General features: G+C 42.6%; 1 protein-coding gene across 1 annotated transcript in view; it reads right to left on the bottom strand.

Annotated features, from left to right (window-relative positions):
• KIAA1671 overlaps positions 1 to 17,806 on the bottom strand; it is a 72,087-nt gene that overhangs the window by 32,561 nt on the left and 21,720 nt on the right. Inside the window, exons 5-6 of the mRNA XM_084539326.1 lie at positions 12,810 to 15,998; positions 12,040 to 12,165 (exon numbers count right to left, since the gene is read on the bottom strand). Of these exons, the coding sequence (XP_084395452.1) occupies positions 12,040 to 12,165; positions 12,810 to 15,998 (3,315 nt within the window). The remainder of the gene's footprint in view (positions 1 to 12,039; positions 12,166 to 12,809; positions 15,999 to 17,806) is intronic.

Genomic DNA, 17,806 nt, shown 5'->3' with positions numbered 1-17,806 from the left:
ACATAATTATTGCAATTATTTAAAATATGTAAACAAGTTAATTGTGAGAATAACTTTTAATGTATGCTTTTAAGCAATTTAAGTTTAAAATGCAACAATAAGAATGCTAAAACAGTTCTTCTGAAAATGTTAATTCTTTTTGTCCCCCAAGCTTTGTTTCTCTTGAACTTAAGAAAGGCCCAGCTAAACATCCTGAACACACACAGCTTTTGTACCTTGAATTGTTTCAGTGTAAAACAAAGATATCAATGTTAAAGCTTAGGGAATGAGCTAAAAATACACTATGATGTTTGAAAGCTCATGTACATAATCATTCAGCACTTCCCTTCTATCTCAGCTGAGGAGGAAAATCTGAAAAAACAAAGGAGAAACAGGAAACTCCTACAGCACAACTATTCTGGAAAGTACTTAAAACATTTTCTTTACATTTACTTACGTCAAAAGGAACAAGTCAAGCAAAAGAGGGATAAATAGGATTTTTTTTCCCCATTTTCACCAATAAAAAAAAAAATCTACTATTAAGAAAAAAAAAAAATGTTGATAAGCATCAGCATACAAATAATAGACTTTTCATCCAACGTGGGCTGAAAATTACAAATTAGCTAGACACTTAGCAATTAGCTAAGCATTAGCTTTTGTATCACCTAAGAAAGATGCTAAGGAAAACCAGGAAAGCTGTCTCATAGGGCACAAAAGGTAAACAATGATGAGGAAAAAAAAAAAACAAAACAAAAAAAAAAAAAAAAAAAAACAAAAAACAAAACAAAACAAAACAAAACAAAACAAAACAAAAAAAAAAAAAAAAAAAAAAAAACAACAAGAGTATGGTTAGGTTGTCCACCTCCTTCTGATTTTGCCTGCAGGAGCAGCTCTTCCCTTGTGCACAGCTGAGCTTTTGGGGGAGCAGGGTTTGTCCCTGTTGCAGTTATGAAGCAGACTGAGCACTTGGAAGACATCTCAAACCTACCAGGACATTCTAGTGCTCCTTGGCAATGCCACACCTGAAGGTTTGCTTCAGGGGGTCAGGAAGCACAGGCAAGGCAAAACACAAGGGCCTATTTCAGGAAGACAGACCACACACTAAAAGAGAACAGTATGTTCTCGGAAAAGTTAGATGTGTCTCAGAGCATACTGCTCTTTAAAGGCAGTTAATGCCAGGGTTATCATTTCTTAAGTGATGTATTTCCATCACCCTTTCAGAAAGGATAAAATACGGAACTTTTTATTACTTCCTGGCTAGAGAGATTTGGTATTATTTTCTCCCTTACAGAATGTGCTCAGGTAATCTCCAGCTATTGAAGATATAAATGTGACTTTGTGCATTCAGAACACACTCTAAGGGAAAAACACTCTTTCGTGCAAGGCGTTACCTTCGTCAAAGAGCAGGAACAAGAAGCTGGAAAGTAAAACTGCATCTGAAATCACTGCAGCTGTTCTCAGCATAATCCCACGCCTGCCTAACAAGTGCCTGAGCCACCTTCCCTCCGCACAGCTGGAAGCACTGCACACCTCGCTGCTCTTGCTGCTTTCGCCCTGCAAAACCCGACTCCATGCATCTCTCATTTACATCACCCACTTCTAGATCACAGCGAGTAGAACAAACATTACGAATAAGTTTGTACAATATGTCCTTCATCCATTTTACCTTGCAACGTGCCATTTTTAATGAAAAAAGCAATAGCATTTACAAGCCACTGCTGTGTAACAAGCACCCTGGGTGCGCACACTTCCATTATTTCCTGCTCCACGCTCTCCCTGCCTCCTCTTCCCCATGGCCCAGCCATGCTCAGCGTCACCTCCATGTCCCCAGGACGTGGCTAGGGCAGAACCTACTCCTTCCCCCAGCCACCACCCCAGTGCTGGCCGGGCATTAAAATGCCTCCCGGCTGCAAAAGGCTGCATCAAACTGCTCATCAGTCCATTGCTACAGGCAGGGCCTTCACATTTTTTAGACGAAGGGCATTGTCCTCACTAGGCCTGGGGCTCCGTGGAGTTTAAGTGGCTGATTTGCTGCAATCTCTCCTGCGTTTGCAACCAGATCTGCCGCATTTCCTGCCCTGACCTGCAGAGTGCCATAGAATTGTGAAACAAATCCAGAATTAGATCCAGCCTCATCTGACATCTGCAATCTCCAACTCCAGCAATCAAAACTTGCCAAATATGTGGATAGCAAATAACCTATACTGCCTCCATAACACTGCGTGTATTTACCAGCCCCAGCCATGAATCACTAAACCAAATACTACATTTTTCCAAGCTTTATTCATGTTTAAGATTTACCTTAAGTTAATTTTTAAGAGAAGCCTTGCACTACAGTACAAAGTCCCCTCATATCTGGAGGAAAGCCTGCTACAAAGAACTACTTTCTCTGTGCTCAAGCTCCTCTCTGAAATGCCGTTTCCTTTCAGTACAGTAAACACGCACTGGCTGTATTAACAAGTCCCAACTGCTGAAAGAACAGAAACAATAGTGGGAACTTGGCTGTCGCCCAGCGGTAATGGCACGGACAACAGCATGGGAAAGCAGGAACTGAGTCAAAACAACTTTATATCAAAATATTAGTAGAGAGGCAGCGAGGTTACCTCTGGTCTGTGTGTGTTGATGCTATTTAACAGCCTCCCTCAGCCCTGCATAAGAAGGGCACTCTACTTTGGGTGCCCAGAGCCTGACACGCTGATGGTGCAGGCAGGTCCCCAGCCTCGGCTGCTCTGAGCCCACAGCAGCAGGGTCCTTTCCAAAAAATCACCAGGTCTACAAGTGGCTGCATCTTTGAGCACAATCCTTACTGCGCCACGTTAACCTAGAACGCATTATTTCATAAAAGCATTTCATGGTAAATTAAACTTAATCCCATTCCTAATTGCAACAGGCTGCCGGGGATGCTGTGCGTGCAGCGGCGTGCACAACAGCTCTCCCTCGCGTTCCTGGGGGGAACGGGCTGCCCCGGCCAGCTCTGCTTGCTCACAGCAGTGACTCAGAAGCCAGGATTCCTCTCCTACGACAACATTCAGGAATTAGGAGAATGGCTATCTAAACAGGTTTTCCCCTGTAGCAGAGCTTCGCTCACTCTTAGATGCCCAATTTGCTGCCGGCATCAGCACAGCAGGCACACCTCGACCACCACCCGGCTGGGAGGGGTTTGTACCTCTGTAAAAAGGCATACCCGAAACGCAACCACCCAGTCACCAGAATTAAAAGCAGTGAGCTTCATCCCTAGGGAACCCCAAGGCAGAAGCCACCAAGGGCAGGCCGGGGCAGCCAGCACATGGAGCTCGGACCGGTGCTCGCAGGCTCCTGCCATCGCCATGCCGCTGCAGTGACACGCAGTGGCAGCACGCTGAGCAACGACCCGCCGCCTCCTTTGCAATCAGCTGATGAAGAGATATCAAAACAGTTTTAAAAGGCAGCAACTGATACCTTGTCAAAACAAACTCGAAATCTGGTTCCTTCCTGCAATAACCTCATCTTCTTTCAATTTTATAATTACTGTTTAATGGCTGGCAATAATGAATGAGGTCTTTTTCAACCATCACAGTGCTGCAGCATAATGTTTTATTTAAAACATGCCATTTTCCTTTGAATGCTTTTGGGATGTGTTCACCACTCAGACAGGTGCCAGACTGAGAAGCAAACTCCTCAAGAAGAGCACGAGCACATCCCGTAACCTCACTCTCACCAGACATACCGAAAGGCCCAACCTCGGCCACCTCCACTTCAGCAGCACACATGTGGCAGAGCAACGCGATTTAACAGAGGTCTCTGGTGCCAACAGGATTTCATCTCAGTGATCTGAGCTAAAAAATTGCTCTGGGTAAGACACATGGAATCAGAAGACATCGAGCAGAAGGAAACCCAGCACCCTTCTAACCCACATTTTGACCATGTGGCTAGGATATTTTTAAAGTTTAACTGGGAAAGTTAAATCAAACACCACTTAACTAACTGAAAAGAACAGTGGGTAAATGTACTTATTGGAGATAGCCCTATCCCACTCCACAAAAAAAAAAAAAAAAAAAAAAAAAAAAAGTGGAAGAACGAACACTGGTCTCCTGCAGGCTTTTGGGAACAACAGCAAACTTCATTTTGTTAAAAGTGGAGCCAAGGGCACACTTACACCATACCAATTGTCTTTTCATGTTCTTAGCATCTTCAGCCACTCGCCTGCCCTACGTGATTTTCCTGTCACCCTCAGCAGATGCTAACGAAGTACCAGTTTTAGGAGATGACCATCTCCTATGTGGGCCGGGGGCATCCAGAAGAGGCAACATCCAGCTCTCCTGAGGGACCACGGTGCTCCCTCTGGTAGCTGCTCTCATCTTGCTGACATTACCAGTCTCATCTGGCTCGACCGGCAGCCATGAGGCTCGATTTGGGTTTCTGATCACCTCAGGCACCGCGGCCGTGCAGCTGCAGGCCCAGGAGCCCTCTGAAGGGCCCAGTCAGGCCCCTCAGCAACCGTCCGACCGGCCAGGATGTTCTGTGGGTGGCTCAGCAGAAGCAGACAAGGTCACAGCTGGCTCCTGCCCAGGGCACTAAAATCGCATCTAACATGGCTCGCATCCCAACAGTGACCCTGCTCCCCCTGCAAGCACAGCAGCGTCTGTTCGCTGTCAGCCAGGGCTCCGATTCTTCTCCTTCACCATCTATTCTGGAGCAGATCCAGAGCGTTATCTCTTCTCAGATCTGTCCCCACTGCAAGAAGTCTGGCCTCTGCACGCTGACCTGGCTTATATTACCCAGTGCTACTTGTAACTGATAAATTGTTTATCAGTGTGCTCCTGCAGTAGCCTCAGATATATTAAAAAGACATTACATCATGAAATTGCAACAGCCCACCAAAAAAAAAAAACAAAACCCTGGGGCAGAGCAAGAATTGCTCATAACTCTGAGATGGCTACAGACAGGAACAGAAGCCACCAGGAGCACTCCCCAGTGGCTGGGCCCGCAAGCAACCCAAAAACGCTGGTTCCTGGACCGAGGGCATTACGAAGGCACAGGAAGCCTCGGCGCTGTGGCTGCATACCTGATGCACTGCCAGGCCTGACCGATGCGAGCAGCTGGGCAGACTGCTGAGCAGCTCTTAAAGGATTTCTTATGCAAGCCAGACCTAAAGATGTCTCGTATCAGCTGCAGCAAAGCTCCTTGCCAGCTGTAAAAGGGATGGTGGATACCCAATGTACCCTGGAAAACACTCAAATGTAATAGCACAGGTCACTGAATGACTGGCACTTGAATGCATAATTACAATAATCAGCCAATTAAGGATGATGAACAGATCAGAGCTAGGAGGAACTTACACGACAGAGCAGGGAAGGAAATGATGATGTGGTGAATACCGAGAGCTATGACTCAGTCCCTGAACCTCCGCTGCTGATCTAGAGACCACCACAGAGTTTGGTGAGTAAGAGTCCTGCTCTTCCCCCTCTCCAACAGGCATCAGCTCATTTGACCAAAACCAGGCTCTTATGTCATCAGCCAGGAACTTCTGGATTCTTAAACCACCATGCTAAGGATTCATAAAAGCCTTATGTAGCCATCTTCAAGGCTCCCTCACCACTTCACTTTCCTTTCATTTATGTATTTTTAGCTAGCTGGTACAGATGCAGCAATAGTTCTCAAACTTTTGCAGGTCCATCTCTTGTCACCAAAAATCCAACACTCCCTCTTCCCCAGGAACCTGCTTTTCAGCAATCCCTGTTTGAACATTACGGATCACGAGTAAAGGCACCAACCAACAGCTGCAGTATTTCACCGTCCCGCAGCATGCCTCATTAACACTGCAACGATCCAGGTTTGATAAGCTTGCTTTTCTCCTGATTATTACAACTCTAATTGAAAAGCAAGCTCAAGATTGAATTACTGTACAGAGAGCTACTGAACAAAGCCTTTTGCCCTGGACACAAAGGCTACTTTTCAGAAAAGCAGAGCTCTCACTGCACACCCTGAGCACAGCACACAGACTTCGTGGTCAGTGATCATTTCCTATGTACTCGGCTGACCACAAACACCCTCATGCTCAAAAAAACACTACTAAGCTGTTCTTTCAAAAACTTTCCTACACATCACAACAATATACTATTTAAAGCTAAGAAGAGGCAACAGCAAGTAATTATCTGATGGTTGGTACTGAGTGGGTCTAACAACTGCACCACTGCGTAGGAGTGAAACAAATACACGGCTGAGGAGATGGAATTATCAACAGCTTGAAACATTAACTATAGAAATGGATTTTCATTATAATATTTTTAATTAAGTTACAGCTTCTTCAGGCATGTCTAACTAATGAATAAAGCATTTTAGCTCCCTAAGATAGATTAAATAACACAAAGCTTGACAACTAACCCCAGCGTCTCCAGTTACTCCTGATTACAGAGAGAACTGATAAATATCTCCTTAGCATCCTCCAGCTGTGACACCAACACAAAAAAGTGGCTGCTGTGCTTTTCCCTAAAAATGTTATTTTTTATTATTATTCTTTTGTTTTTTGTTTGTGTTTTTTTGTTTGTTTGTTTGTTTGTTTTTAATATTTTATGAATATCATAATTGTTCTCCAATAGGTTCTTGCACAATAGCAGGAGAGCGTGCACTAACTCAAATGCCAGGGGAATACTTGAGGGCCTCTAGGAGAGCGTGTACACCCACACAGCACACATACCGAACCTGTCCTGTTACACACGAGTACCACACAATAACAAGATGCTTCCTGGTGATCTCCTGGACCAATATAAAACGTTTTTATTCCCTGACCACATGGAAAATTACCAGACATGTGATGGCAAAAGCACTCAGAGACCTTTCAGACTCCTCACACTGGCAAACCACAAAGAATGTCCACTGGCTGACAGTGCTACCGCAGCGAGGTGTATCAGACAGATCCACATATAAAAGTGAGCTTCCATCCTAAAAATTGAGCTAATCAAATTAAAAATAAAATAAAAAAAAAAAAGTAATCAGGAAGATTCCAAAGAGTTCCATGTTTTACAATACTACAGTCTCCATTGGAAATAGATATTAAGTGCCCAGTTCAAGCACTAATCTCTCTCCCAGCCACAAAGAACTTATAGCAGACAATCTCGCTACCGATCAAAGCGCGTACATGGCAAGGTTTGCAGAATTAAACGCTAAGAGAGGGAAACTGACTCTCTGCTAGTTTCACAATGAGCTAGCAAACAGCTAGCATTAAAAAGGTTTAAATGTCAGTGTGTGTTACATGCTCAATTCACAGCCGAAAAGTTTACTGCTTCAATGCAGACAGTACCACAAACAAACAAATACCGATATCTGATCAGCACAGAAGAAATTAAAACATATTACAGTGGACCCAACTACTTTAATTTAAGTTTTTATGAATAGAAATGTATCTCTTACAAACGTGAATCTATCTGACAAGAAGCCGCCGTGCAGCAGTAACCCCGCACAGCTGGCGGGCGAGCGGTGAAAGCAGCATACTAAAAAGCTTTTCATTGACACGGAGCCTAAGAGTTGTTAGAAGAGGAAGCGCACACGGAGAAAGGGAAACCTACCAAAAGAGTCAGATTAAAAATAAGAGAGGAATTGTAAAGATAGACCACTCTAAAGGCAGTAGCACTGGCTGCTTCACTTAAACAGCAGGCAGCAGGGGAAGGAAAGCCTTTGGGAGCAGCCATCTCCAGAGCCCAAGGATCGCTTCTAAACAAATGGAGAAGGATGTCTCAAACGGGCAGTCTGCAAACTACAACTTAGACATAAACAAGAATGAAATTGCAATTAAGTGTTTTCTGAGGGACATTTAAGCAGTCTGCAGTCCCCTCGTTTACACAAGCATTAGACAAAATAGCCTCTCACCCCAAATAAATGTTAAAATCAGAAAGATCAGGAAGAAAGCGCACGGCAACGCCATTTCTACATATGAACTACCTCAGGATTTTTGAAAGCAGTTAAAAACGTCCAACTCGTATGTGCACTTACCCACAAATATTGCAAAAACTTCAACAACCGCGGGCAGTAGTAATACTCCATTCTTCCAGAGCACAAAGTTAGCACAAGACCATCCTCGTTAGACTCCGGCTCCCCCCTCTCGCCTCCTCCAGCAGAAGTTAAAAGCACACCGGGGCAATTACAGGCAGCACGGGCAGCGAGCGATGTTTATCAGCATCCACATCCCCGCCGAGCTCTGCGCCTTTAACAGATGCTGTGGCTACTTACGAGCAGGAGCTGAGCTCTGGCAGCATGTGACTTAACCTCTTGTTATTTAGCATCTCGCCGCGCGGAGTTTGCCCGTCTCGTTAATCCCTAACGCGTTAGGCTAGAATTAATAATAGCACTTGGGGCTGCGTGCTGAAAAGCCCTTCATCTGGAAGGAAAAAGAAGCTTCTAAAACCACTCTGTTTTTTGCAGGCTGGGGTTACGAAACGCTATTAACGCCACCGCCGTGGTCTAGATTGCGAGCTGACCTTATTTGTTCTGTAATGTACAAGAAAAAAAAAAAAAAAAAAAAAAAACCAGACATGAAAGAAAAGCTCCTGCTTTTAATATAAAAATGCCTTTGGTGAAGAGGAAGCAATAGACACAACAAGTGTCTTTTTATATACGGCTGGAATGCTCCCAAGAAGCGAATGCTACCAAAAAAGGCAAAATCCCGGCCAAAGGAGGCTGACAACCAGCACCGGCCTCCGTGGGCACCGCTCGCAACAGGGCACAACTGGGAACAGCAGAGCTTCCCACTGCCTCTTCCTTTTTGAGCTCTGCCCTTTATTTTACACAGAAATGAAGGGGAAGCGACAGAAGGTGGCCAAGGAGAACCCCGGTGACCCCCAGGGTGACACAGCCGAGCTGCTTCCCACAGCCCCGCGTCCTCCTGCTGGAAACACTGGCTCGGGGCGTTATGGGGAGCGCTCCCGCTGTCCTAATCACACCTACGAGCTCTCCTGCAGCCAACAAGCTCGTCTGATTTTTTTTTCCTAGGCTGATTCAGTTTTTAGGATAGCAAAACAACTTGAACATGATGGTGTGGGTTTTTTTTTAGTACATCTGTTTCCATCCAGGAAAGAGTGAAGATGTAATATCAGAGGCTTTATCTCACTGGAAGTCAGGAGATGAGAACGGTCGCGTTTCACTGGGCAGGAGAGACCTGCTGTGGCCATGCTGGGACAAGCCAAGCAATGAATTCATCTGTGTATGTTTAGAAAATATTTATCTTCTCTCCCCTGCAGTTCATTTCCAAAACAGTTTTAAAAGTTAGCTCATGGTTTCCTTAAACCAATCCTTTCCCACCCACACATCAGTCTCAAATAGTGTGTTTTGATACCACGCCATTATGGAGACCAGATTGTCTCAAAGAAAAAACAAAGTTAAACATGGAGAAAAAAAAAAAAAAAAAAAAAAAAAGCCACCACACAAGATACCTAAGCAGAGGCTTCCAAAGAAGCCAAGCTTCTGGCCATTCTGTTCCCAGATGAAGGCACAGTTCCCTCAGCCCCACCGAGGGTGAGAAATCCTTCGATCCAGGGGCGAGCCACATCACAAATTCCGCAGTTTTTAGTTCATGAGACTCCTATCAGTCTTGATGACCTCATCAGGAACTGAGGTTGGTGACCAAACACCAGAATTAGAGACCTGTGTCAGCTGAGACGGAACAAGTTGTGAAAGACAATACTTGAAAACCTCTTCTGCAATTCTCGTGGCTTACCACAACACGTCGAAGCTGCAGGTCTCGGCAGGAGCACAGAGCACCTCCAACAGCCTACAAACACCACTTTTGTTTGACAGGCAGTGACACCCCGGGTCTCAAGGAAAGGCACCCTACCACAGGCTGGGGCAGGCAGCCCTGCAGACCCTCTGGCATCCAGCAGGCTCACAGCCCGTTCTGTGAGCTCCAGTCCCAGCTCTGAAGAGCAAAGAGCTGGAGGAAAACAGCTTCATGTCTACACTGAGACACGGGCAGGGCCAAAGCACAAGATATAAACCGAGTGTTTGACTTGATGAAACAGTAAATATTTTTAAACAGGCAGGGAAAAGTTTTGTTCTCTTAAATATTCCTGTATTTAGAGATGCAAAAAGAAAGTAACTTATTCAAATCAACTCTATTCTTTTCCTTAATTACCTGTTAGGTGAATGTTTTACACCTGAACCACCTTCCTTCTTTACTCGAATTAGCATGTATCAAAGGGCAGAAAGGGGAAAAAATCTTATGTTGGAATACATTTAAGGAAGGAAGACTATCAGTAACACATGACATGTCCCATAGCACAGCTACAAAAGAAAAAGCAGGTAACTTTGCAACTAAACAGGCAGGCTAGAAATCATTCACACAAAACAAGGTCAGTGTTGCTTGCTTCTAACCTTATTTGAAAGGCATGCTGAGCAAAACACAGATTGCATTCAAACTGAGAGGAAATGTGTCACTGGTTTCTCATTCTCCAGGGGGTATGTCCGGACATCCCATGTTCCCTGAAACCCGACCTCAGTGTGGTTTTGGTGGCATCCCCATCCCTGGGGTATTGGTGGATGTGGCACTAAGGGACACGGCTCGGTGATGGGACTCAGGATAGGACTGGATGATGTTGAAGGTGTTTTCCAACCGAGATGATTCTGACTCTATTCCTCCACCAGAGGGAGGCATTGCAATGCACAGACAGCAAACACCACTGTATTTTCTCCAGAAGAGCACAAAGGTGTTATTAACCTCAGCGCCAGAAGAAACAGCTCTGCTCTACAGTGTCCCTGCACTACTCACGTGGGGCTATGGCACACACAGACGTGTGGCGAGGCTTCCACCTTGCAAACACCAGTTAGAATCTCCTCCCTACCACCTGCTTGCCCGCAGTCCATACACAGAGGACTGTGCTCTTTTTGCTAGCACTGCACTGAAGAACAACAGACAAACCGCTTCTGGGCTTTGCAAAGCAATACAGGGGAGGAACTTGCTCGGGGCCTGCTGGATTCCAAAGGATGCCGGACACTTGAGCGTGAGTAATCACAAAAAGAGGCTCTCTGAAGAGAGCAATACATCCCGTCACCACACGAGTGTGCTAGCAGACTAAGAGGACAAATTAGATTTGACCTTGGGATGGGTAAGAGCAGTGACCTCTTTCAGTCATCCTCTCCATAACAGTAGAAGAATTTTGCAAAGATGCAGCATGGACAGATTTTCAAAAACTACAAATGTGTATTTAGAATCAGAGTGCACTCTGAAGCAACTGCGGTATTCTAGCATATCAGAACCATTTCTATGCACAAGGTGAAAAAAAGGCACAGCACTTGCAGTGAATTAAAGTCCTTCCAATAAGGAAGGATTTCTTTGGCAGCAGCAATGTCTCTCTCAGAATGATGGAATTCTGTGGTGTTGATATGCTATTCAAATCCTTTATTTTCCATAGAAAATACCGATGTTTCATTTCTTGTGCAACTTTTTGAAAGGTTCAGATCTTTGCTCTGTATTTCAGAACAACAGGACATAGAATGTCAACTGTCTCCTAATGTAAAATGCACCCGTGGGCTAACATCAGGAAGTCCTGCTGCAACTTAGCAGAATATTGCCTAACAACTGAAGAGGGAATTTACCCCAAAGGATGCACAAAAGAGACAAATCAAATTACTGGAGAAAAAAGTCAGCCATGATTCTTCACATAATTAGTTGTCTACTGCCTACAGAGAAAATTAAACCCATCATTTTCCCACATTATGACATGATTTTATCTGCAGTTTTCCAGAAAAGATCACAATAAGCAATTTTCATTATCTAAGCTGAGAAAAACAAAAAGCATTTGTGACCCAGTCCCATGCCTTAGGAGTTCAAGATGAACAATTCTTGTTTAGAAAGAACCATCAACAGGCTGCACAGTTTATGCTTATGTTTGAAGACACAGTATAGACCAGTGTGGTAGATGCATTCTCTACCAGAGAAACTTCACAGGAACCACATCTGCTCCTCCTGCTAGGAAGGCACATACTTTCCTTCACAGCTATTTGCAAAAAGGAAAACAGTTCTGAATGGAGTAAGCCAAGCTGCGATTTCCTTATGTCTCCCCTATCCCAAGAACCTCCTCCAAAACAACATACCATTACGTTCTCCGTCCTTCTGTCTTTATGAAAAAAGCTTTGACTTCTTCTCTGAGTAGAAACCAGCGAAACCTCTGTTCTGTCTGCTTTTTCTGAACTCTGCTTGGTCCATTCTTTCCTAGAAGCCTGTTAAAATAAAGTTATAGATATTGTTAATAAAACATGCACACACATACGTACATATATAAAATGCCTTTTGAATGAAAACAGAAAATTTTCAAAATAAACTGCAAAACAGAAGAACATCATAGCCATCAATATCCAACAGGTTATGAATTAAAAGAATTGGCCTGTCACTGCTAGGGGCAATCACTTGCATTTCACCAACATCAATACCAGCAAGTGAAGTTTCAAATGAGGGCAACTCAAAGAAAAAAGCTCCCCTCAGAAGAGCAAAATGAATACAAGAACTCCAAAAAGATCAGCACTGACAACTTACAAACCCAAGCTACTTCTTTTCGAACAAAGCTTTGCAATTTAACATCCTAGTGTTCAAAGCATTAATAAAACATGTACGCATTTTAAAGCTCTTTCAAGCTCTCCATAGAAATATCCATAAATATTTGTGCATTTGAAAGAGAACCTAGTACAATACAGATTCTACATGAAAATATACCCCAAAAGAAAATTAGATCTATCAAAAAGTACACATCTGCTCGCTTGCAACAAAGTCACACCTAGCACTCAGAAGCTATATAGAGACATAATTAAATCTTCTCCTTGCTTTCATTTTTAGTTTCAGGGAACGCTTAGATACCATTTGGCAATACCTTTTTATCCTCATGGAAGAAAGCTTCTGACTGCGGTGACAGCTTGTTTTTCCACCCATTATCCCCACTTTCCAAGGGGAAGCTTTGCCTGGAGTGGTATAGATCCTTTCTTCCCCTTACTTCTTGCGTGAGCAGCAGATTGTCTTTTCCTTGGTGGCTCTTTTCTGAATAGGATCGTCTCAAGTCTGGGGGTGCACTTCCTAAACCAGAGGTATAGTTCTTCCAATCTTTTGTTTTGCTTTTCACCTTGGAAGAGTCATTGTCACACACCACCTTATTTGCGTCATCTTTGTCCTTTGCTATAGAGATTCTTGCTACGTTTTTGCTCCAATCACCTTCTGGAGATGCCTCCGAGAGCTGTTCTTTCACAACCAACCTCTTCTGTAACAGCCCGTCATCGGTCTTTAAGGACAGCTTGGAAGCAAAATTAACTTCCAACTTCTGGTCTACAACTGCACTTACAGGCTGTACCTTGTCAACTACAAATTTTGAACTTTCGTTCCTGGAAGTTAAGTTCATGTCTTGATCTTCATCAATGATGAATGTTTTCTTTGCAGTGAACTCCGCAGGAGAATTCAGAAACTTATCCGAAAACATGCTGCTTGTATTTCCCCAGTACGGGGGGCTGAACTTTCTGTCTTTGGACTTCTGTTTATCAAACTCTGGGCCACTGGAATCCACTTTTTCTTTGTTCCTTTCATTTGGAATTAATTTCTCTGGCCTGTGGAACTCTTCTGCACTGTCACCTTGCTTGTTACTAACAGAATACTGATCCTTCCACTCTTTCCAGTGATAAAAAGTTGTCTTATCTGAGACATTTCTTTTGTTCTTTGCTTTGTTCCTACTGAATGAACTGTGCTCTTCAGAGAACTTGTCTTGAAGATTACCGGCCCTCTTGCTTACTGATTCTTCTTTATATTCTGCCATAAGGGCATCAATATCAAGAATCGTGGATCTGTAACCATCCTCAGCCTTCCTTCCAGATAAACCATAATTATTTTCACTGCTCTTCTGTGTGTCTAGTTCACCATCTTTGTGTAACTGTGCAAAATGCAGAGGGGATCTGAGTTCATGATAAGAGGAGACTTTTCCTCTGCTACTTTTGAGATCAGTTTGAGCTGTACTTCCCAGTTCCTGTTTTAAAAGCAAAGTATCAACATTGATGATTTTCTCCTTAGAGTGATCCAGGCCTTTTTCATAATACTTTTGGTTATCCTTCCCAGATACATCTAAGTTACCAAACGCACTGTTTTTGGAAGAAGCATCATCTTTGTCTTCCTCTTTGATCCAATCCTTTTTGACATACACTTCTCGTGACTCCTCCCTACAATTTGTACTTGTTGTATTTTTATCTGGTTGCTGTAATGAAGATTTGGACCTTCCAGAAAAAACAGGATCCAGATTAATTGCTCCTCCATCACTCGAGCTAGAAATTTTACTAGTTACACTTGCACTAGGAGTACCCACAAAGCTTTTCTCTTTTTTGATACCAGGAATCTGATAAGTTACTGCAAAATAAGTTGCCTTTGGTTCAGAGCTAGAACTCTGTTTTTTCAAGTACTCATCAGAACTGCCAACAACAGTCTTGTTTGCCTCATTTCCTTCCATCTGTTCTTTGCTACTTTTCTTTTTAACTGAACCTTCTTCCAAGTGCAATGGATCTGTCCGACTCAGCTTGTTTATATTTTCAGGTGTGAGCCAGCCAACTTCTTCTGCCTTGGTAGAATCATGAGGCAAGGTCCTCCTTCTCCATCTTTCAGAAATCTTCAAGTCAGAAACACTACTTCTGGTTCTCCTGACTTTTTCTTCTGGATCCGCTGCTTTTATTACTTTGCTTTTTTCTCTGTTTTCAGGAGCTGTAATATCTAAGCTAAAGTCTTGTTCTTTATGGTTTGAGTCCAGACTTCTCCTTAAAGCAAAGGCTCTAGATTCCTCTTTCACATTGGGACTGTGGCTACTGGAAGACCTACAGAATTGTCCACTTAAAAGCACTGAGGAAGACTGGACCCCATACTTATTTACATTGGTTGAAATAACTTCATGACCAAAGCTGGTTCCAAATTCATAGTCTGTTCCTCCTCGTCTAAAACTCCTTTGCTCAGAAGAGCGTTTGATCATCTCAGACCTCCCTGTTTCATCCATGGAGGAGACTTCACTCTTTTCATTTTTAATTTCAGAATGTAGCTTGCTTATTTTTTCATTTGTTCCCAAGCACTTACTTTTGTTTATAGAACAAGGTATTTTCTCAGCTATTAATACTGGATTGGTTTCAGTTTTATCAGAGTCTTTTTTCTGTTCAGATAAAGTGCATTCACTGGAGAAATAATCGTTATGTTCTCTAAAAGCAGACCTGCTCGGAAAAGCTTTTACATCTTTAGAATCTGAAATAACGTTACCTTCTTTCAAGTAGTCACTTGTTCTTTTTACCCTAGCTGACTGATCAGTGTGTAAAACATCCCCTTCATTTCTCTGCTCTTTCACAGATGATTTTCTAGTTCTAAGTGTCATGGCCTTTTTTTCAGGAGCCATTATAATGGCTTCACTAAGAGCTCTCTCACCACACATCTGAAAGACTTCATATCTCGGCTCAATCCTCTGGAAAACAAAAGACTCCTCTGCATTTTTTGGAGTGGATTTTTCGCTTTTCTCAACTGAAGGTTTTTCTAGTAAAATTCCAGGAGTGATCTTCTTGCCATCACTTGAACAAGCTGGTTTTCCACCTTTTTCTAGGTCAGCTATATGCTTTGATGAATCAGGCTGACTGTAATGATCCTTCTTTACACTAGTGGTCTCCTCTGCTTCTCCCATCCACGACCTCCTGTTATGCCCCACCACATCATACTTTGCTTCGAGTTCATGATTCATTTTCAGTGAAGGACCAGTTCCAGGACGATCATCAGCGACGTTGTGCCTCTGGACATTATGGTCAAACATGGTGGCTCGGACAGTTTTAATGTAGGTCTTTTCCATAACTGTGGTTGGTTTTAATTTTTTTTCAAAGCTGCTTGTGAACGAGACAGAATTTTCATTTTGCTGAGAAAAATGCTGGCTGTCTCCAAGGAAGCTTCCCTTTGTCTCTGCCTGATCAGTTTTGTTTGTTATTTTTAAAATCTGCCGGGGTTTCCATGGGTTTCCAGTAGCATGTGCCTCGGTGAAATCTATGCTATGAGCAAGCGTGATCTCCTTAGTCTGGAACAAGAAAAACCCAACAGTTAAGATTGTTATACATCTTTTAAATAAAATAACACCTACTCTGTGCAACACAGTTAACCACATCCCTGTTCTCTAAACACAAAATTCATTGAGATACAAGGGATCCAAGCAGCAATGTGCAGCTCCAGTCTGAATTTAGATTACAATCACCTCAATGCTCTACTTTCACTTTTAAATCAAGAAATGAAAGAACGTATGAAGCATCAATACATGAGACATGCATGATTCCGAGTTCCTGAGCTCAGATTTCTCAAGACATTTTAATCCGCAGTAAATGCATACCCACACCACACTCCAGAGAAGACAACACATGCAAAACTAGTACAAGACTTTAAAAGGTTCATAACCCCAACTACCACAGAATCAGTTATGTTGCAAGCCCTACAGAAATTCAGGTCTGGAAGCAAAGCACAGAACAGCACCGCAGGACACAGGCACCTTGAGAGGAAGTCTGAATTCCTGGCAGAGAGCAAATGTACTTTTACTACATTTTGTTGAAACTGTCTTTTCAGATATAGGTATTCACTAAGTAGTGATACAGTCAGTAACTGCAAGGGATATGAAGAGCTGAGTAACTACAACTGGAGCTGCTTAGGTGTGATGAGGCAGGAAAGAGTTAAAGGGAAAGAAATATAACTAGCATCCTGAAATCTGTTTCTCTTAATAAGAGAAAACAATGTTATTCTCTTAATAACATTCACTGAAGAAACAGCACACAAATAATAAAGATGATCAAAAAACACTGCCTGATCCTACAAGGGTTCAATCCTTTTTCAAATTAAAAATTATAAAATATGGAATTGACTTAAGAGTCTCTTAAAAAAGCACATCCCACAACTGAAGAATGACAGAAAATTAACATGAAATAAATTTACAAATAATGACTTATTCTAAATCTGATCTGTATTCCTGTAGGCAGAGCAAGGGAATGTTTTAGTCCTACTTTAATAGTCTGATTCTGAAAACAGTACTTCCACCATTAATGGAAGATTTTCTTTTTAAAATAAATTTACCCTATTTAAAATTAAAAAAAAATAATCTACAGAGACTTTCTGATCAAGCTGCTAGTTTCTTTATCACTCCTGTCTTAAACCTCGGCAGAAGAAAAAACACAGCCATGGGAACTCACAAGAGATATCCACAAAACAACATTAAATCTCTGATACTACGAAGCCTTAGCAGAGAAATTGTTTTGAAACACCAAAGTGTTCCTTGGAAACAGGAACAGCCTCACAGCTTTTACAGCAAATGGAACTTTCTGTACAGTACTTTATTGTCAAAACTTCTAAGTTAAATGTTACTTAGGAGATTGACATGAAACATACAGCATATAACAAGGAACTGTGACTGGGATGTGGAAATTCACTATGCTAATGCTACACTTAGAGAAAATAATCACTGCACAGAACCACAACAGCCATAGTCTATTCACTACAGGTTTTCATGTGTTATAAGTCCCACTGAAATAGCATACAAAATATTTTTCACTCTATACTATTGCATGCATTTGTTCTGGATCTGGCTGGGATGGAGTTAATTTTCCCTGCAGCATGCACGTTTAACTTTTTAAATACTCAACACAGACAGAATACTCCCGTTCTTTAGCAACCTGTCTCCTCAAGTGCCTAAAGATAGAATTACACAGATAAACCTATTAGGATTATGCCATTCTTAATACTCTCCATGCCCACTTTAAAGTCATCAATTGGTAAAGACAGAATGGGACACAAGGTATAGTGCTCTCTGCATTCAAAAGGCGAGCCTAACTGGAAACTACGTTGGCT

The sequence above is a fragment of the Aythya ferina genome (assembly GCF_964211825.1).
Source record: "Aythya ferina genome assembly, chromosome: 17".
Classification (NCBI taxonomy): domain Eukaryota; kingdom Metazoa; phylum Chordata; class Aves; order Anseriformes; family Anatidae; genus Aythya; species Aythya ferina.
Note: the sequence above shows the minus strand (reverse complement) of the source record. Positions and strands in the feature narration are given on the sequence as shown.